Source organism: Cucurbita moschata, unplaced genomic scaffold (genome assembly GCF_002738365.1).
Source record: "Cucurbita moschata cultivar Rifu unplaced genomic scaffold, Cmos_1.0 Cmo_Scf00002, whole genome shotgun sequence".
NCBI lineage: Eukaryota > Viridiplantae > Streptophyta > Magnoliopsida > Cucurbitales > Cucurbitaceae > Cucurbita > Cucurbita moschata.
Genome location: NW_019268518.1, coordinates 4,185,445 through 4,206,244, shown reverse-complemented (window position 1 = coordinate 4,206,244; position 20,800 = coordinate 4,185,445). Strand labels below are relative to the sequence as shown.

At 33.4% G+C, this 20,800-nt stretch overlaps 5 protein-coding genes across 5 annotated transcripts in view; 2 read left to right on the top strand and 3 right to left on the bottom strand.

Moving 5' to 3' along the window:
- The window catches only part of LOC111456974 (beta-galactosidase 16-like), a 5,965-nt gene extending 5,313 nt beyond the window's left edge, over positions 1 to 652 (bottom strand). Inside the window, exons 1-2 of the mRNA XM_023099063.1 lie at positions 598 to 652; positions 224 to 501 (exon numbers count right to left, since the gene is read on the bottom strand). Of these exons, the coding sequence (XP_022954831.1) occupies positions 224 to 421 (198 nt within the window). The 5' untranslated portion in view covers positions 422 to 501; positions 598 to 652. The remainder of the gene's footprint in view (positions 1 to 223; positions 502 to 597) is intronic.
- Positions 653 to 2,523: 1,871 nt separating this feature from the next.
- LOC111460584 lies at positions 2,524 to 4,298 on the top strand. The gene is made up of 5 exons (XM_023103766.1): positions 2,524 to 2,528; positions 3,049 to 3,228; positions 3,411 to 3,438; positions 3,796 to 3,871; positions 3,946 to 4,298. Exons 1-5 carry the CDS (start codon positions 2,524 to 2,526, stop codon positions 4,002 to 4,004), a joined length of 348 nt encoding a protein of 115 aa, XP_022959534.1. The 3' UTR covers positions 4,005 to 4,298.
- Positions 2,884 to 20,800, top strand: part of LOC111457011 (proteasome subunit beta type-3-A-like) — a 32,140-nt gene continuing 14,223 nt past the window's right edge. Inside the window, exon 1 of the mRNA XM_023099130.1 lies at positions 2,884 to 2,958. The gene's annotated coding sequence lies outside the window, so the exon portion shown is untranslated. The remainder of the gene's footprint in view (positions 2,959 to 20,800) is intronic.
- Positions 4,977 to 10,270, bottom strand: LOC111456983 (beta-galactosidase 16-like). Its single transcript, XM_023099075.1, has 18 exons — positions 10,073 to 10,270; positions 9,744 to 9,839; positions 9,547 to 9,659; positions 9,411 to 9,477; positions 8,757 to 8,849; positions 8,518 to 8,661; positions 8,160 to 8,254; positions 7,963 to 8,071; positions 7,777 to 7,861; positions 7,565 to 7,683; positions 6,719 to 6,880; positions 6,466 to 6,647; positions 6,236 to 6,327; positions 6,048 to 6,157; positions 5,884 to 5,976; positions 5,700 to 5,804; positions 5,272 to 5,417; positions 4,977 to 5,190 (listed from the first exon to the last, which is right to left on the bottom strand). The coding sequence occupies exons 1-18, from the start codon at positions 10,268 to 10,270 to the stop codon at positions 5,049 to 5,051; spliced, it is 2,151 nt and encodes a 716-aa protein (XP_022954843.1). The 3' UTR covers positions 4,977 to 5,048.
- LOC111456991 (beta-galactosidase 16-like) lies at positions 13,107 to 18,692 on the bottom strand. Its single transcript, XM_023099087.1, has 19 exons — positions 18,366 to 18,692; positions 17,224 to 17,319; positions 17,031 to 17,143; positions 16,877 to 16,943; positions 16,696 to 16,788; positions 16,446 to 16,589; positions 16,278 to 16,372; positions 16,079 to 16,187; positions 15,891 to 15,975; positions 15,690 to 15,808; positions 15,296 to 15,457; positions 15,043 to 15,224; positions 14,643 to 14,734; positions 14,455 to 14,564; positions 14,282 to 14,374; positions 14,076 to 14,180; positions 13,564 to 13,709; positions 13,344 to 13,483; positions 13,107 to 13,235 (listed from the first exon to the last, which is right to left on the bottom strand). Exons 1-18 carry the CDS (start codon positions 18,555 to 18,557, stop codon positions 13,366 to 13,368), a joined length of 2,121 nt encoding a protein of 706 aa, XP_022954855.1. The 5' UTR covers positions 18,558 to 18,692; the 3' UTR covers positions 13,107 to 13,235; positions 13,344 to 13,365.

Sequence of the window (20,800 nt, the reverse complement as noted above, 5' to 3'; positions counted from 1 at the left end):
AAAAAAAAAAAAAAAAAAAAAAAAAAAAAAAAAAAAAATCCTATTTCACTGTCATGTGGAATGGATGATCGATAGCAAAAAACGTTTTCCACCAAAATTTTAAACAAAGTGAAAATTCATTCATCTGTCGTGATTACTTAATTCAAACCAGAAACAAAAACTAGAAGAATCATCACAGAAGATCGAGGACGGATGAAGAAAGAAAGAATGAAATCAAACTCACTTCGGGAGTACTCCGCGGATAGTGAATAGAACCAGAGAAGAGAAGTTTGTGTTCGCCATTAATGATCAACGATCTTCCGTCGTAAGTTACGTTGCCACTGCTGCGGTTGCCTCCAAGGACGCCATCGAATAACGCCGCTATCAATATCAAAGCTAAAATCCATAGTAATCTAATGACGCCGGATTCTGGTTTCGTCATTGATTTTCAGAACAACCTTGCTTTCTTCCAAAGCTTTTCCTGCCAAATATGCCTACCTTTTTATGTCACTTTTCTCTCACCTAAATGAAATACATGAAACGTGTCTGGATTATATACAATGCTTCATAATTAACTATCAATTATTTTAAATTAATAAAAAAAAATAAGAAATTCACTTATTTGCAGAAGCCCTCGTCCAAATGAGTATTTTATAGAGAGCGGACAAGAAATTTCATTAATAACTCATCGTTTGATTATTTAGAACAACTCAATGAATTTAATAGAACTTTTTAGGAGGAACAAATAACTATGGATAACACTTATCCTATTTTTACAGTGGGATCGGTTGGCTGTTCACCAACCAGTTCCAACTTGAATTAATTAACTAATAAAGTATTATATTAAATTACAACTTTACTTCTCTCTTTTAAAAATTATCTACTAAATATTTAAAATATTTAAAATTTAAATTTTATGTAGATGGAATTTTTTATTATTTATTGAATCATTTTTAAAAATTTTTAAAAAGAAGTTTCGTATTATTAAAAAAATTTATATTTAATATATCAAATATTTTTAAAATAAATTTGCATATATCCTTTCCGTATTTTAAACATAAAATTACAAAAAAAAAAAAAAAGAAAAAAAATGTAAAATTATAAATTTATGGATTAAAATTATAATTAAAAGATAATGGGAAGAAAGTTATCAAATTCGATAGTTGAAACGTCCATTGAATCACATGAAAGAGACCAGTCGACTTCCAAATATTCATGCATGTGAGACTATTTCCTCCGATAATAAAATAAATAATTTAAAATATGTTTAATTTAAAATTCTCATTTAATTATTTTCACATTTCACAAAATTGACGTATAGTTAAATTATTATTTTATTAAGATATTTAAATTTATTTTCATATCTCATCACATAAAATATAACACGTATGTCCACATATTTTAAATAAAATAATAATTAAATGACTCATCAGATAAATTTAATAATTTAAAAATATTAAGAACCAACTTAAAAATTATTTAAAAAAATTAATAACCATTTCTTATCTTTAAATTTTGTTTATTTGTGTTTTTTTTGTTAATAAATAATTGAAGATATAGAGGTAATTTGGTATATCATGGCTTATTTTTGCTGGCTGCCTAATAAATGTCAGCCAAATTAGGAAATCTTCAATTAAATTCCATTTTTAGCTTACATTTTCCAAATTCTAAATAAGGATAAATGTTTTTTTTAATACAGTTCAGGTTTACAGTCGCATCGTTAATAGGTATTGTATTCTTTGGATTTCTTTTTTTTCAGATTTTCGCTCCAGATTTTTAAAATTAGTTTTTTTTTAGAGGTTTTCAGACCCTTATAAAAAAATGTTTTGTTTTACTCTCCAACAGATGAAATCTGACAGTTAATTTTGGTATCTTAATAAATATTTATTATAAAAATAAATATTTTTAGAAAATGTGACAAAATTTGTTTGTAATTTTCTTAAAATTATGATCAAATTAAAAAAAAAGTTTAAAAAGATTTTATGAACAAGTACATGTATTTACTTTAAATTACATCAAAACTTTGAAACTAACGTAACATTTACATTAAATTTGAATAACTATCGCTAATTTTGATAAACTTTTATTTAAAACATAGCGAATAAAAATAATATTACGTGCATTTAATGAATTTAAAGAAGTCTAATATGAAATTAATGATTAAAAATAAACAACATTAAAATTAATTGAAATTTATGAGTTTTGCAAGTTTTATTCAAATTGCGTTAATTAGACTTTTTATATTTAGAGGCAAATTCTACTTTTCTTTATAGTTCTTAAATTAATTATTTTTTTTTCTTAATTATTGCATGTTAATGATATCTAAAAATCATCAATAAAAGACATAAATAATAAAACTGTTTGTTAAAGTAATAATTTTTTTTTTTATATATAACCAGTCTCTTTAATATTATTACAAAATATAAAATAAAAAAATGTAAAAATTAATCGAAATAACTAAGCAAACATTATTAGAATCATGATATGCATACACGTTAACTACTATAGACACACTGGTGGAGTGTGTGTCTGATGTAGATGATCATGAGGTTCATCTATTTTAGCAGGTCGTGTCTTCAAGTCGCAAGAAGTCGCCTCCAAAAAATGATATTAATATTTTTGTCAAATCAATATAATATAATTAAGAAATTAAACTGCCACGTCATTATATTAAAAGTGTTTATATTAAAAATTAAATAAGGGAAAATTCAAAGACTAGAAATCTACTTTATCATTGGTAGCCCAATTTATTGGGATTTTGTATAATTTAAAATTTAGAAAATAAAAAACTTAAGAAAGGGGGAGAAGGGGTTGTTGGAGTGAGGCCCAAGCCATTAATAGAGCTGTACTACAAAACTTAAGAAAGGGGGAGAAGGGGTTGTTGGAGTGAGGCCCAAGCCATTAATAGAGCTGTACTACAATCCACTGAGTCGCTGCTTCCCGCATTTCTCCTTGCGATTCAACTCTCTCTTCTCTCAGGTGCGGATTTCTTCCTTCAATCTTCACAACTTCAATACATATCTCTACATGTTTTAGTCCTCCTTGCGATTCAACTCTCTCTTCTCTCAGGTTCGGATTTCTTCCTTCAATCTTCACAACTTCAATACATATCTCTACATGTTTTAGTCCTCCTTGCGATTCAACTCTCTCTTCTCTCAGGTTCGGATTTCTTCCTTCAATCTTCACAACTTCAATACATATCTCTACATGTTTTAGTCCTCCTTGCGATTCAACTCTCTCTTCTCTCAGGTTCGGATTTCTTCCTTCAATCTTCACAACTTCAATACATATCTCTACATGTTTTAGTCCTCCTTGCGTTTCATTGATTTGATTTCGGTACAAACGTTTCCGATCGCTCTGAGCTGACGATTCTCTCTTGTTTTTTCTTGTTCTCATGTCACAAAGATTAAGATTCTCATACTTTGTTCCAGGAAAGCTCGAGTAGCGGACCTAATACCGGTGCGTTTCTCTTCAGTAGCATTACTGCCATTCTTTTGGAATTTTTAGCTTGATGTAGTTCAGACATTGTGGTATTAAATTGTTTTTTATTAGATTTGATTGAGTTATTTAAATTAGATTTGATTTAGTTATTTAAATTAGATTTGATTTAGTTAGTTGAATTAGATTTGATTTAGTCATATTCGGATAGTGTAATGCTATATAATAGCCAGTTTCAGAATACCTCATTTAGTAATATCAGAATTGATTGTGTAATGCTATATAATAGCCAGTTTCAGAATAGGAGGAGAGATTTCTCCAATTCTTCTGATGTTTCAAGTTTTCTTTTTCTGTTACTAACACAGACAATTGCCACAGATTTCCAGAAAATTTATCGGACTCATGATTAGCTATTTCTTGGCCTTTCGGGCTTCGGTACCGATGCTCAAACACTGTATGTTCCTGTGGTTGATTCTTTTCGGTTTGGTTAATTTTCCGTTGCTTAACTCCTTTTCGCTTGAAATGAAGGTATCAATGGCTTGTCTACCAGCACAAACTATACCAGCTTCGTGAAGAGAGGGACATGAAACCTGAGACATTTGCTAGCCTTGTCTCAGCACGTCTTCATGAGAAAAGGTTGGACATCGATTAAACTTCTAGTTATCTCTTTTTCAGCAGTTTTAATCACGCATACTCTTTATTTTTCGCCATAGACTGAAGAACACGGTTGGGAATGAGATTTATTTAGGATTTGTACGAGCTTCATTTGTGTGTATATGTTGATTCTTCTACCAATGTGATCCTCATGTTGGTGTAATATTTTAAGCTGACTTGATAGACATGTTGTCTTACACTAAGGTGTTGAGGATTGTTGGGAATGAGTCACACATTGGCTAATTAAGGAAACAGTCATGAGTTTATAAGTAAGGAATACATCTCCATTGGTATGAGACATTTTGGGAGTTAATTGGTATGAGACATTTTGGGGAGGATTGTTGGGAATGAGTCACACATTGGCTAATTAAGGAAACAATCATGAGTTTATAAGTAAGGAATACATCTCCATTGGTATGAGACATTTTGGGAGTTAATTGGTATGAGACATTTTGGGGAAACCTTGCAAAGTTATGAGAGATTATGCTCAAAGTGGATAATATCATACCATTGTGGACGTCTGTGATTCCCAACATGGTATTAGAACCATGCTTTTAACTTAGCCATGTCAATAGAATCCTTAAATGTTGAACAAAGAAGTTGTGAGCCTCGAAGGTGTAGTCAAAAGTGACTCAAGTGTCAAATAAAGGGTGTACTTTGTTCGAAGGCTCCAAAGAATGAGTTGAGTCTCGATTAAGGGGAGACTGTTCGAGGGCTCTATAGGCCTTAGGGAAGGTTCTATAGTGTACTTTATTCGTTGGGAGCATTGTTGGGAAAGGAGTCTCACATTTGTTAATTAAGGGGTTGATCATAGACTTTACTGAGAGTTTATGTTTAAACGAACGAGTCTCACATATGCTAATTAAGGGGTTGATCATAGACTTTACTGAGAGTTTATGTTTAAATGAACAATATCATATTATTGTGAAGGTCTGTCATTATTTACATTAATACGATAGTAAAGGCTTGTTCCATCACTACGTGCATTGAGCATCGACGAACAGAGTTTTGGTAATGGAAACAACATCGAGAGTGATCTCGACTGGGTTTCCTATTTCTTCTTCAAAGATAACCAACAGGTTTCCGGTTGGCTTGAGGAAGGAACGTGGTACATGATACCTGGATTGAAACAACACAAATAATTGTATTAAAGATATGATATAATAACACCAGAGACTAAGGTCTTAATAAACTGTGTACCATTTCTGTGAAGGCTCCCCTTTTCTGGTGAGGAAGGAGACCCAGTACCGGCCAATGCCCCAGCCATTAACCCAAACTGCACCTTTCCCCATGGAACCAAGGTTCAGGGCGATAGGGTCATCGCCCGGAGGTGCATCGAATCGTGTCTGTCAATTAGCAATGAATTTAAAATGGTGAAACAGAAAAGCTAGCTCACCACTAGTAGATATTGTCATCTTTGAACTTTCCATTTAGAACTTCTCTCAAAGTTTTTAACACATGTCTGCTAGGAAGAGATTTCCATACTCTTGTAAAGAATGTCATTCTCTTCGTCTATTTCCAAAGAGGACAGCTCTTGTCAAGAATGTCATTCTCTTTGTTTATTTCCAAAGAGGACAATATCTACTAATGGTGGAATGGGCGGTTACAAATTATTTATGGGTTAGTACCTTATACCATGCGAGGGGCTGAGACAAGTTATCTAACTTACTCCATTGAGTATCATTTGACCCCAAGCCTAAAAATATTTGTGAGTTCTCTCCGGATAGGCCAACCTTTTGACACATTGTTAAAAAAATGTTAGCTTTAAGTTTATATTTATGTTGGTATTAGGAGATTAGAACATTCAAGGACCTTGTATCCCCAAGGTTGCATAGAGTAATCTTTGCCTCCAATTTTCACTCTTCGTAGTCCAAGAACTCTTCTTTCAAGATATGCTCCAGAACCCTTCACATAAGAACTCACTCAGATGGTATCAAATGCATCAAACTATGGAAGGAAAGATAAAATATCCGTACCGATAACCCGACTGTTACACTGAGCAATGAGATGTTGTTGGTTCCATGTCTCAATGTAATATTATTATTCATATAGAAGCTCAATTCATTTTTAGCTCCATGGGCGGAGCCTGTAAAACATTAATAGATAAATGTTAGGTAATACGGTCTCTTCGAGTTTCAACCATAAAAATAAAGACAAGACTCGCCTGCATAAATTCCATTGACGAATGCATGCAAAACATGAGCTCGAGAACCCACTTCAAGTGTTTGTTGAGAGTCAGGAGAATCCTGTTCAACCCTGCAGGTGAAGGTCAAACCCAATAATTATTATGAGCCCATTTTTCTATCAATTGGTGTTAATAAAAGGTACGAGTGTTTTCAGTTGTGTTCAACAATAGTTTGATTATGAGCGGTAGAATTTCCACTTATAATTTACCTCATAGTGTACCAAAGATAATCTGTGCTGTCTTTGGTGATACCCGTTTGCTCTAATAACTTATTTTCTCTTAACGTGGTTTGATCAAAGCTAGGTATCAGTTCGTTGAACTCTTGCCATTTTTCAGGCGAATTAAACTTTTGTACGACCTTCATTGTTCTTGTATTGTAGTGTACGCTTACCTAATGAATAGTATTTCAAGGGTTAAAATTAATGAGGAATAAGAGAAACAAGTTGTTGGTTTAAGGCTTACCTTTTTGGTGTTGAAGGCCACAGTTTTGCAATCTGGTAAGATGCTGATGGAATATGAAGGTAACTTGTATGTAACGTTCTGAAACAGAACACTCACGTCCTTAACTCCCCTATTCACCAAAAAGGCAGCACATTCTCTAGACTTAGTTTTGAACACATAGACCTGCCAAAACAGATGGATGAGTAATGTGAGATCCCACATTCTTTATATGGGTATAAAAACTTCTCCCTAACATACACGTTTTTAAAACATTAAAGGAAAATCTGGAAGAAAAATGTCGAAGCGGATAATATTTGCTAACGTGGGCTTGGGTGGTTACAAATGGTATAAGAGCCAGACACTAGACGATGTGTCAGCGAGGACGCTGGGATTCCAAGGGAGCTGGATTGAGAGATCTCACATTGGTTGGATAGAAGAACGAAACATTCCTTATACGGGTGTATAAATTTCTCCCTAGTAGACACGTGTTAAAACCTTAAGGGGAAGTCTGGAAGGGAAAGTTCGAAGAGGATAATATGAGATCCCACATTCTTTATATGGGTATAAAACCTCTCCCTAACATACACGTTTTTAAAACATTAAGGGAAATTTTGGAAGAAAAATGTCGAAGCGGACAATATCTACTAGCGTTGGCTTGGACAGTTACAAATGGTATAAGAGCCCGGCACTAGGCGATGTGCCAGTGAGGACACTAGGTCTCCAAGGGGTGGATTGTGAGATCCCACATTGGTTGGATAGAAGAACAAAACATTCCTTATATGGGTGTGGAAACCTCTCACTAGTAAACACGTTTTAAAAATTGAGAAAAAGTCTGGAACTACTAGTGGTGGGTTTGAATAAACTTACGTCTTGTCGAATGCCGAGTGAGATGTTGGATTTTGTTCCATAAAGCAAGGGTTTGGTGCATAGCTTAACTGCAGCATGCAATTCCTTAAGATGACTCCATTTTGGTTCCCTAATGAAACCTACAAAAAAAAAAAAAAAATGTGGCGAACAGTTTCCAGCTAATGCAAAAATATGAATGATATGAGCGAATTTATTGAAAATACGGTTTTTACCATATTCGTCCAGAGGGGCTTGATCATAGTAGCCTGTAATCATATATGCACCGGCAGATCTTCCAAAATTGGTTCCTCCATGATACTGGGAGAAAGTGAACCGTGGTTTTTGGTTTACAATAATCACATCTTTAAATAAGTTCATAACAACAAATAAAAAATTGAGAGAGAGTTAAATCAAAATACCATATAATAATTGACAAAAGCCCCCTTCTTTGCAGCAATGAAAAAGGCTACATGAAATGCAATATCCTCTGCTGATCTTATGTACGGTTCGCCCCCATAAACTTGATAGCTGTAACCCAACCCTCATTAGAAATTAATATCAATCTGGTTTTCATGATATGCAAAATATTTGGATACAAAGCAAGCGCAAGACATACTAGGTAGAATAGTTCTCGGTCCAAATAGATGGCTTATTAGGCGAGTTTGGTCCAGTGAATGTTTCTCCACATTTCAACCCATTGCACGTATTTATCTACCAATTGAATATTTAAGTAAAATGGAAATAGAAAAGAAAATATATGTTAGGAATCACGTATCTCCACATTGGTATGATATTGTCTACTTTGAGCATAAGCTCTCATTGCTTTGCTTTGGGCTTCCCCAAAAGACCTCGCACCAATGAAGATAGTATTCCTCATTTATAAACCTATGATCTTCCACTAAACTAACCAACGTGGGACTCACTTCCAATAATCCTTAACAATATAAGTCATATGATTATGTTTACGTATATACCGTAGGGTTAGGTGCATCGTTTTGCTTGCACATGATCCATGGCACACCGGTTTGAAGGCTAACCGCCATGTTTGCTGCCCATTTAACATAAGGAGGTCCTTTCTCATTAAAGAATTTCTCCACCATCGAGTATTCATTCTCAATCTGCAATTCCATTGATGAGTTTTCTTAAAGAAGTGACATGAAAAACGAATATAAAAAAAAAGGTTCATTGGTGGTGTTGCCCACTGGGCTCGAACCTGTGAAAGTATAATAGGCCCTCCCTGAGAAGCATATAAGCCTTCCGACTTCATCATGTTCACTATCTTCGTGGTGAAGTTTTGCATGCGAACCTGTTAAACTTAATAGAATAAGTTACTAACTTATGAATATCTTTAAGAATGGTCAAATTTAATAGAATGAGTTACTAATTTACATTGAGAAAAAAAATTTAAGAAATTAATTAGTGCTTTTCCATTGTAAATATTCGTTAGAGATGTGTGCTAAGAATTGAAAAACATAAGTAATTAAGGTCCCTCTATTTAAAAGTTCTCTCCCTGTCCTTCATTGTTTGTTTTGACATATTTCGATCGTGAGTTAGATCCAACACGGTGTAACGTGTGTTAGGATCGCACAATAACGCACACACTCGATCTAGACTAGAATCGCACAACAACGCACACACTCGATCTAGATGAACATAAAAAACATGAGAGAGAAAATGCAATGAGGAATATTGGCTAAAGATTTATATTGATAACTTCATTTATATATAATAATAGAGAAATTACATATTGAAATCATTTTAGTTTACTATATATATAACTTTGTTGACGCCTTCTATTATATATAAATATGTAATATATTGAATAACAACAAGCTCCATTTTTCAATAAAGAAAAAGAAAACAATACTTTGAATGGTTCGTTATCAGATCGATAAACAATTCCCGGAATATCATGTAGCCAAAATGGTAGACCACTGCATTAGAAATTAAGACAAAGACTAAGAAATGATCATTTTTTAAAGGAATGTTCCACATGTTCTTACCCATAATTCCATTCCGCTTCGATGAAGGGTCCAATTCTTAGGCAAGCGTATAATCTTTGTGCTTGTACTTCTTTTAAAAATCTTACTATATCGCGTCCACCACTAAAATCATACTGAAAAAAAAAAAAGGATTTTTATTTTTTTGGTTCATGCAATGTCACCTTTTCGACAAATAGAAACTACAGAAATTGAGTTACCGTTCCTTGTTGGGGTTCGTGAATGTTCCAGAACACGTAAGTTTCTATCACATCTAGTCCACCTGCCTTTGCTTTTGCTATCAAAGAAGGCCACATCTACGTAACAACCAAAAACATCACCTTAATTCAAAAAAAAAAATTCCTATTTCACTGTCATGTGGAATGGATGATCGATAGGAATCAAAAAACGCTCTCCACCAAAATTTTAAACACAGTGAAAATTCATTCATCTGTCGTGATTACTTAATTCAAACCAAAAACAAAAACTAGAAGAATCATCACAGAAGATCGAGGATGGATGAAGAAAGAAAGAATGAAATCAAACTCACTTCGGGAGTACTCCGCGGATAGTGAATAGAACCAGAGAAGAGAAGTTTGTGTTCGCCATTAATGATCAACGATCTTCCATCGTAAGTTACGTTGCCACTGCTGCGGTTGCCTCCAAGGACACCGTCGAATAACACTGCTATCAATACCAAAGTTGAAATCCACAGTACTCTAATGACGCGGGACTCTAGTTTCGCCATTAATTTGCTTTCTTCCGAAGCTTTTCGTGTCAAATACGGCTACCTTTTTATGTCACTTTTCTCTCACCTGAGAGAAATACATGAGACGTTTCTTGATTATATACAATGCTTCATAATTGACTATCAATTATTTTAGATAAATAAAAAAGAGATACGAAATTCACTGGTTTGTGGAAGCCCTCGTCCAAATGAGTATTTTAGAGAGAGCGGACAAGAAATTCCTTTAATAACTAGGGGGTTTGATTCGTTGGAACAACTCAATAAATTTAATAGATCTTTTTAGGAGGAACAAATGACTATTCATAAAACTTATTCTATTTTTACAGTGCTATGGTTGGCTGTTCAGGAATAGTTCCAACTTGAATTAATTAACTAATAAAGTATTATATTAAATTGCAACTTTACTTCTCCTTTTTAAAAATTATCTACTAAATATTTAAAATTTAAATTTTATGTAGATGTAATTTTTTATTATTTAATGAATCATTTTTAAAAATTTTTAAAAAGAAGTTTAGTATTATTAAAAATAATTTGTATTTAATATATCAAATATTTTTAAAATAAATTTGCATATATCATCATTTCCCTACTTTAGACATAAAATTACAAAAAAAAAAAAAAAAACACGTAAAATCATGCTATTTTCGATTATTATTTTTTAATAAAAATACTTTATAGCTAACTTCATTATTAGTATCAGAATATGCATATACGTAGCTATCGGAGAAGCACTGGTGGATTGTGTTTCTGATGTCGATGATCGTGGGGTTCGTCTATTTTAGCAAGTCGTGTTCTCACGTTGCAAGAAGTCGCCACCGAGAAAAGATATTAATATTTTTGTCAAATCAATATAATATAATTAAGAAATTAAACTGCCACGTCATTTTTTATGGGTACAAATATTAAAAGTGTTTATATTAAAAATTAAATAAGAGAAAATTCAAAGACTAGAAATCTACTTATCATTGGGCAGCCCAATTTATTGGAGTGAGGCCCAAGCCATTAATAGAGATACTAAAATCCACAGAGTCGCTGGTTCCCGCATTTCTCCTTGCGATTCAACTCTCCCTTCTCTCAGGTTTGGATTTCTTCCTTCAATCTTCACAACTTCAATTCATATCTCTACATGTTTTAGTCCTCTTTGCGTTTCATTGATTTTGATTTCGGTACAAACGTTTCCGATCGCTCTGGGCTGACGATTCTCTCTTGTTTTTTTTTTGTTCTCATGTCACAAAGATTCTCATACTTTGTTCCAGGAAAGCTCGAGTAGCGGACCTAATACCGGTGCGTTTCTCTTCAGGAGCATTACTGCCATTCTATTGGAATTTAGACATTGTGGTATTAAATTGTTTTTTGTAGATCTTTGAGTATAATGGAAGTGCCGTAGTTGCGATGGTGAGGAAGAATTGTTTTGCCATTGCTAGCGATCGTAGGCTTGGAGTTCAGCTTCAGACAATTGCCACAGATTTGCAGAAAATTTAACGGATTCATGATTAGATATTTCTTGGCCTTTCGAGCCTCGGTACCGATGCTCAGACACTGTATGTTCCTGTGGTTGATTCTTTTCGGTTTGGTTAATTTTCCATTGCTTAACTCCTTCTGCATTTGAAATGAAGGTATCAACGGCTTGTCTATCAGCACAAACTACACCAGCTTCGAGAAGAGAGGGACATGAAACCTGAGACATTTGCTAGCCTTGTCTCAGCACGTCTTTATGAGAAAAGGTTGGACATCGATTAAACTTCTAGTTATCTCTTTTTCAGCAGTTTTAATCACGCATACTCTCTATTTTTCGCCATAGACTGAAGAACACGGTTGGGAATGAGATTTATTTAGGATTTGTACGAGCTTCATTTGTGTGTATATGTTGATTCTTCTGCCAATGTGATCCTCATGTTGGTGTAATATTTTTAAGCTGACTTGATAGACATGTTGCCTTCCACTAAGTTGTTGAGGATGGTTGGGAATGAGTCACACATTAGCTAATTAAGGAAATGATCACGAGTTTATAAGTAAGGAATACATCTCCATTGGTATGAGACATTTTGGGGAAACCTTGCAAAGCTATGAGAGATTATGCTCAAAGTGGATAATATCATACCATTGTGGAGGTCCGTGATTCCTAACATGGTATCAGAACCATGCTTTTAACTTAGCCATGTCAATAGAATCCTCAAATGTTGAACAAAGAAGTTGTGAGCCTCGAAGGTGTAGTCAAGAGTGACTCAAGTGTCAAATAAAGGGTGTACTTTGTTCAAAGGCTCCAAAGAATGAGTTGAGCCTCGATTAAGAGGAGACTGTTCGAGGGCTCCATAGGCCTCATGGGAGGCTCTATGGTGTACTTTATTTTAGGGGAGGATTGTTGGGAAGGAGTCGCGCATTGGCTAATTAAGGGAATGATCATGGGTTTATAAGTAAGGAATATATCTCCATTTGTATGAGGTATTTTGGGGAAACCAAAAGCAAAGCCATGAAAGCTTATGTTCAAAGTAGACAATATCATACTGTTGTGGAAATCCGTGATTCCTAACATGATATCAGAGTCATGTCCATAGAATCCTTAAATGTCGAACAAAGAAGTTGTGAGCTTTAAAGATACAGTCAAAAGTGACTCAAGTGTAATTTGTTCGAGATCTCCAGAGAAGGAGTAGAGCCTTGATTTAGGGGAGACTATTCGAGGAAGGTTTTATGGTGTACTTTGTTCAAGAGGAGGATTGTTGGGAAAGGAGTCTCACATCGGCTAATTAAGAGGTTGATCATGGGTTTATGAGTAAATGTTCAAAGTGGACAATATCATACTATTGTGGAGGTATGTAGCATGAATATGATAGGAAAATTTAGTAGCAAAAAAGATTGATTTTCTAGCGAGAGAACTTTGGCTTGAATTACATTGTTGGACAATTGACATGAACCAATTACTAATGGAAGCATTGCACAATTGTTCCTAGGACTCATAAAAGAAAGAAATGGGCTGTGGTCTTGGAGTTTTTGCTAAAGCTAATGATCTATTTGAAAGTTCTCTTTGGATTATCTTGTCATCTGCTTCATGGAAGGCTTCTTCCATCACTACGTGCATTGAGCATTGACCAACAAAGTTAAGTTTTGGTAATGGAAACAGCATCCAGAGTAATCCCAACCGGGTTTCCTGTTTCTTCTTCAAAGATAACCAACAGGTTTCCTGTTGGCTTGAGGAAGGAACGTGGTACATGATACCTGGATTGAAACAACAGAAAGAATTGTATTAAGATATGATATAATAGCACCAGATACTAAGGTCTGAATAAATTGTGTACCATTTCTGTGAAGGCTCCCCTTTTCCGGTGAGGAAGGAGACCCAGTATCGGCCAATGCCCCAGCCGTTAACCCAAACTGCACCCTTCCCCATGGAGCCAAGGTTCAGGGCGATAGGGTCATCACCCGGAGGTGCATCAAACTGAGTCTGTCAATTGGACAATGAATTTAGAATGCGACAGAGGTCAGTTCTTAAATAGTAGGAGAAAGATAGTTGTTGTCAAGCCAACCACTAGCGGATATTGTCCTCTTTAGATTTTTTTTCTTCGGGTCTTTCCCTCAAGAATTTTAAAACGCGTCTGCTAGGGAGAAGTTTCTACACTCTTATGGGTAAGAATGTTTCATTCTCCTCCCCAACAGGTGCAGGATCTCACCATTCACTCCTCGAGGCCCAGCGTCCTCGGTAGCACATGTTTCCCTCCCCAATCGATGTCATTTATCTTATTTCAAAGAGGACGATATCTGCTAATGATGGACTTGGACCATTACAAATTATTTATTTATGGGTTTGTACCTTATACCAGGTGAGTGGCTGAGAGGAGTTATCGAACTTACTCCATTGAGTATCATCTGACCCCGAGCCTAAAAATATTTGCGAGTTCTCTCCTGATAGGCCAACCTTTCGACACATTGTTAAAAAAAAAAGTTAGCTTTAAGTTTATATAATCAGCTTCAAGTTTGTAATTATGGTGGTATTAGGAGATTAAAAAATTCAAGGACCTTGTATCCCCAAGGTTGGGCAGAGTAATCTTTTCCTCCAATTCTCACTGTTCGCAGTCCAAGAACTCTTCTCTCAAGATATGCTCCAGAATCCTTCACATAGAAATTGTCAGAACTCGCTTAGATGGTATAAAATGCATCAAACTATGGAAGGAAATATAAAACATCCGTACCGGTAACCCAACCATCACACTGAGCAACGAGATGTTGTTGGTTCCATGTCTCAATGTAATATTATTATTCAGAGAGAAGTTTGGTTGATTTTTAGCTCCATGGGCAGAGCCTGTAGAACATTAATAGATAAATGCTCAGTAATAAGGTTTCTCCTAGTTTCAACCATAAAAATAAAGACAAGACTAGCCTGCATAAACTCCATTGACGAATGCATGCAGAACATGAGCTCGAGAACCCACTTCAAGTGTTTGTAGAGAGTCAGGAGAATCCTGTTGAACCCTGCAGTTTGATTATGCACCATTCATCGCGAATCATTGTATAGGTATTTTAGAAAGTTGATTCAGGTATTTTAGGAATAAATTGTTGGTTGTTTTAAGAATAAATTGTTTAATCTCTACTATAAATACCCCTCAACCTAGTAAGGTTTTCATCCCAAAGAAATCCAGAGCAAAGTGCAGTAGTATTATACCGAGTGTCTTGTAATCAATTTTAGGTTGTTGTTAATAAAGATTGTGATTGTTTCCTACAAAAAGTTGTCTTTAACAACAGTTTGATTATCGGCGTTAGAATTTTCACTTATAAATTACCTCATGGTGTACCAAAGATAATCTGAGCGATCTTTTGTGGTATTTGTCTGCTCTAATAACATGTTTTCTCTTAACGTGGTTTCATCAAAGCTAGGTATCATTTCCTTGAACTCTTGCCATTTTTCAGACGAATCAAACTTTTGTACTGCTTTCATTGTTCTCGTATTGTATTGTACGCTTACCTGATAAATAGTATTTCAAGGGTTAAAATTAATAAGGAATAAGAGAAATCAGTTGTTGATTTAAGCCTTACCCTTTTAGTGTTGAAGGCCACAATTTTGCAATCTGGTAAGATGCTGATGGAATTCGAAGGTAACTGGTATGTAACCTTCTGAAACATAACGCTCACATCCTTAGCTCCCCTATTCACCAAAAAGGCAGCACACTCTCCAGACTCAGTTTTGAACACAAAGGCCTGCCAAAAGAGATGGATGAGTAATATGAGATCCCACCTTCCTTATACGGGTGTAGAAACTTCTCCCTAACATACACGTTTTAAAAACATTGAGGGGAAGTTTGGAAGGAAGACGCTGAAGAGGATAATATTTGTTAGCAGTGAGCTTGGGCAGTTACAAGTAAATAGGTTTATAATTTGCAAGAATAACTTTTAATTGCATGGAATGATCTTATTGACAGAATAAACTTACGTCTTGTCGAATGCCGAGTGAGATGTTAGATTTTGTTCCATAAAGCAAGGGTTTGGTGCATAGCTTAACTGCAGCATGTAATTCCTTAAAATGACTCCATTTTGGTTCCCTAATTAAACCTGCAAAAAAAGATGTGGTGAACAGTTTCCAAATGCAAAAATACGAATGGTATGAGCTAATTATTGAAGATACGGTTTTTACCATATTCGTCCAAAGGGGCTTGATCATAGTAGCCTGTAATCATATATGCAGCGGCAGATCTTCCAAAATTGGTTCCTCCGTGATACTGGGAGAAAGTGAAGAGTGGTTTTTTTTGTTTAAAATAAACCCATCTTTAAATTAGTTCTTAACAACAAATAAAAAATTAAGAGAAATTTATATCAAAATACCATATAATAATTGACAAAAGCTCCATTCTTTGCCGCAATGAAAAGGGCTACATGAAATGCAATATCCTCTGCTGATCTCACGTACGGTTCACCTCCAAAAACTTGATAGCTGAAACCCAATACTCATAAGAAATTAATATCAATCCAGTTTTCACGGAAAAAAATATGCAAAATATTTGGATACTAGTGCAAGACTTACTAGGTAGTCCAGTTCTCGGTCCAAAGAGATGGTTTATTAGGCGAGTTTGGTCCAGCAAATGTTTCTCCACATTTCAACCCATTGCACGTATTTATCTACCGATTGAATATTTAAGTAAAATAGAAACATAAAGGAAAATATAACTCATGATTATCTTTACGTATATACCACAGGGTCAGGTGCATCGTTTTGCTTGCACATGATCCATGGCACACCCGTCTGAAGGCTAACCGCCATGTTTGCTGCCCATTTAACATAAAGAGGTCCTTCCTCATGAAAGGATGCTTCCACCGTCGAGTATTCATTCTCGATCTGCAACTCCATTGATGAGTTTTTTTAAAAGGAGTGACAATAAAAAAGAATTAAAAAAAAAAAGAAAAAAAAAAGTTCATTTGTGGTGTTGTCCACTGGCTCGAACCTGTGAAAGTATAATTGGCCCTCCTTGAGAAGCATATAAGCCTTCCGACTTCATCATGTTCACTATCTTCGTGGTGAAGTTTTGCATGCGAAGCTGCCATTAAAGGTGCATGATGACCATGAAAACGTAACAACTTTACATTTTGATATCAATAGTCCAGGAAAGAAAAAGAAAACAATACCTTGAATGGTTCGTTATCAGTTCGATAAACAATTCCCGGAATATCATGTAGCCAAAATGGTAAACCACTGCATTAAAAAGATAAGACAAGGACTAAGAAATAGTCATTTTTAAAGGAATATAAAGTTGTAAAGGAGGGATCCATGTACTCTTACCCATAATTCCATTCCGCTTCTATGAAGGGTCCAATCCTTAGGCAAGCGTATAATCCTTGAGCTTGAACTTCCTTCAAGAATCTTACTATATCGCGTCCACCACTAAAATCATACTGGAAAAAATAAAATTTTTATTTTTTGGTTTATGCCATGTCACCTTTTTGACAAATAGTAACTACAGAAATTTAATTACCGTTCCTTCTTGGGGTTCGTGAATATTCCAGAACACGTAGGTTTGTATCACATCTATTCCACCCGCCTTTGCTTTAGCTATCAAAGAAGGCCACATCTGCCATAACAACCAAAAACATCACTTTAATTCAACAAAAACTATTCCTTAAATTAAAAAAATATATATATTTTATTTTTTTTTATTTTTTTATTTTTAGCCATTCGATACAAATTTTAATATAAAATTGAAATACGGGTGAAAAAAGTTGTGGGCTTTTCGGGTTTAATCAGGCCCATTGGATAATTTTCCCTCTTACTGGGATCCAACTAGGCCCATTGAATAATTTTCTCGGAATAGCCATGTTCCCACGTGAATTAAATTCAGCGCGTGCGGGAATCACTTTATTTTTATTCTTTATTCTGTTTTGTTTATTATATTTAATATAAATTTTAAAATACACATCTCAATTATAGACCATTGCTATTATAAGAAAATACATACAATTTTTTTTTTAATTCACAATATAAATTTAATATAACAAATTAAAATAAATTTATATACGTAATTAACGGATCAAACCAAAATATTTCAATAATAAAAATATAAATATTTAAATCCCTACTTTTTATTATATTAAAATAATTTCGAAAAGACTGGAATATCATCTTTAGTTCTCTGAACAGTATGCTTCCTAGCAATGCAATATTTAAAAACTATAACTACAATTTATTTGAATTGACTCGTATTAAAATAAAATAAAAATGTCAAAATATTGTATTTTTTATTAAATAAATTTTAACATAATGAGTAATCATATCTCTCGTAGGCACGTAACTGAATCAGTCAAAACACCATTTATGAAAAATAGAAGAAAGATGGAGAGGACCAAACATGAATGATAGATGAAGTAATACCGCTGTCTACTTCACCTAACAATAAACAACCAAACGCATTTTATTTCCAATTTTGAACTAATCTAACGCCTATTTCACTACAACGGGAAATGGATGATCGATAGGAAACAAAAAAACGTTTTCCACCAAAATTTTGAACACAAGTGAAAATTTCGCGGTCATGATTACTCAATTCAAATCTAAAAAAAAACCGACAGAATCGTTACAAATAGCCAAGGACAGATGAAGAAAGAAAGAAATCAAACTCACGTCGGGGGTACTCCGCGGATAGTGAATAGAACCAGAGAAGAGAAGTTTATGTTCACCATTGATGATCAACGATCTCTCGTCGTAAGTTACATTGCCACCCCTGTGGCTGCCTCCGAGGACGCCGTCTAATAACGCCACTATCAATACCAAAGCCGAAATCCATGGTAATCTAATGACGTCTGATTTCGCCATTGATTCTCAAAACAATCTTGCTTTCTTCTCAGGCTTTTCACGGTCAAATATAGCTAATCTTTTTATGACAGTACTAAAAACCAACTTTTCTCTCACGTGAGTGAAGTATGCTAACTCGTCTTTTATCCAAGCGAGTTTCATAAATCAATTATGTGTATAGAACAAGACATTTCTCTTGATTATATACCTCGCCGTCAATTACTTCAATAAATAAAAACAAAAATAAATAAATAAGAAATCTATTGGTTTAAGTCAACTGGATTAATTAACTAATAAAATATTAAATGAATTTCAACTCCTCCCTTCTTTAAAAAATTAGCAACTAAATATTTAAAATTTTAATTTACGTCTAATTTTATTTATTTGACCTTTTTTATTTTAAAAAAGATGTTTAGTATTATAAAAAATAATAATTTATATTTAATATATTAATTATTTTTAAAAATAATTTTGAATATACCATTTCCCTATTTATACTTAAAATTTAAAATTTATTAAATATAACGTTACAAATTTATGAATTAAATTTGTAATTAAAAGAAAATGGTAAATAAGTGAAAATATGGAAAGTTATCGTGTAATGGCTGAAACTCCTTCCAAACATTCACACACTGAGACTATTTTTCTCGAATAAAGTAATTAAAAATATATTTAATTAATTTAATTTACTTTTTAGTTTATTTTTAATATTTAAAATTTTTATTCTTTATTCCACGTTTAAATAAGAACAAAGGTTACCAATAATTAGGTAATTATTTTATTAAAATATTTATATTTGTGACGCATATAAAATAAAATAAAAATTGAGTGGTATATATGTATGGTAATTTTACTTAGTCAACTCACATTTTTAAATAAGTAGTTTTGGTGAGATATTTTATGCCATAAATATTTTTTTATAAAAAGATTAATTTTAAGTTTGTTTGTAATTTTCTTAAAATTAGAGGTCAAAATTGGAAATTATCTAAAATAGATATTATGAAAAAGCATGAAAAAGAAAATATGTATTATTTTAAAATTAAATTTACGTGCATTTAATGAATTTAAAGAAGTCTAATACGAAATTAATAAAGATTAAAAACAAACAACATTAAAACTAATATGAAATTAATTAGACTTTTTATATTTGGATATTTTTCTTTATAGTTCTTAAAATAAATTTTTTTATTTGTTTTTTTTCTTAAATTTAATTCTTTTACTTTGACTAATTATTTGCATGTTAATGATATTTAAAAATCATAAGACAAATGTTAAAACTTTTTGCTGAATTTTTCAACAAGTTGTCATGTTGATGATGTATTTAAACTATTTTTTTTTAATAAAAATTGAGAATAGTTTGTAGCTGAGTCTATTTATTTTTTTAAAAAATGCTTTTTAATTTTTAAATATTTAAAAAATAGTTTTTAACTTAAAAATTGAGAATACTAACAATTTGTCATGGATTATAAAAATTGTTATTTAATATTTAAAAATATTATTAAAACTTTTTAAGACAAATTTAGAGTAATAAAATGTTATAAAATATTTTTGAACTTGTTTTTAAATTACAAATTTTACTGTGAATTACTGGGAGTGGGTCTCACGTTAGTTAATTTAGGAAATTATCTTTATAAGTGAATAATATTATCTCACTCCAAAGCAGAGCTATGAAAGCTTATAGTAAAAATGGAGAGTTGTGATTCTTAACATGATATCAGTCATGCCAATAGAATTCTCAAATATCGAATAAAGAATTGCGGACCTCGAAGGTGTAGTCAAAAGTGACTAAAGTGTCGAACAAAGGGTGTACTTTGTTCGAGGGCTCTAGAGAAAGGAGTCGAGTCTTGATTAATGAGAGGCTTATAGTGTACTTTGTTTGAGTAGATGATTATTGAAGATTATTGGGAGTGAATCCTACTATGAATTTACAAGTGAGTAATGCTATCTTTAGGGTTATAAACACTTTTTAGAGAAAGTGGGTGGAGAATCTTCTAATAGGTAAGGGGTTGGAGTGAGGCCCAAGCCATTAATAGAGCTATACTAAACTCCAGTGAATCGCTGGTTCCCGCATTCCTCTTTGCGATTCAACTCTCAATTCTCTCAGGTTTGGATTTCTTCATTTAACCTTCAGAAGTTCAATTCATATCTGTACATGTTTTAGTCATCTTTGCGTTTCATTGATTTTGATTTCGGTACAAACGTCTCCGATCGCTCTGGGCTGGCAATTCTCTCTCGTTTTTTTTTTTTTTTTTTGTTTTCATGTT

Coding starts and splice junctions, on each gene's coding strand:
- LOC111456991 (XM_023099087.1), bottom strand. CDS start 18,557: ATGGCGAAATCAGACGTCATTAGATTACCATGGATTTCGGCTTTGGTA. Junction 17,320..18,365: donor ATCCGCGGAGTACCCCCGAC/GTGAGTTTGATT, acceptor TTGTTATGGCAG/ATGTGGCCTTCTTTGATAGC. Junction 14,565..14,642: donor CGTCAATGGAGTTTATGCAG/GCTAGTCTTGTC, acceptor AATGTTCTACAG/GCTCTGCCCATGGAGCTAAA.
- LOC111460584 (XM_023103766.1), top strand. Junction 3,229..3,410: donor TCAACTCTCTCTTCTCTCAG/GTTCGGATTTCT, acceptor ACTTTGTTCCAG/GAAAGCTCGAGTAGCGGACC. Junction 3,872..3,945: donor GGTACCGATGCTCAAACACT/GTATGTTCCTGT, acceptor CTTGAAATGAAG/GTATCAATGGCTTGTCTACC.
- LOC111456983 (XM_023099075.1), bottom strand. CDS start 10,270: ATGGCGAAACTAGAGTCCCGCGTCATTAGAGTACTGTGGATTTCAACT. Junction 9,660..9,743: donor ACGAACCCCAACAAGGAACG/GTAACTCAATTT, acceptor TTTTTTTTTCAG/TATGATTTTAGTGGTGGACG. Junction 6,328..6,465: donor TATCTTTGGTACACTATGAG/GTAAATTATAAG, acceptor CTTCACCTGCAG/GGTTGAACAGGATTCTCCTG.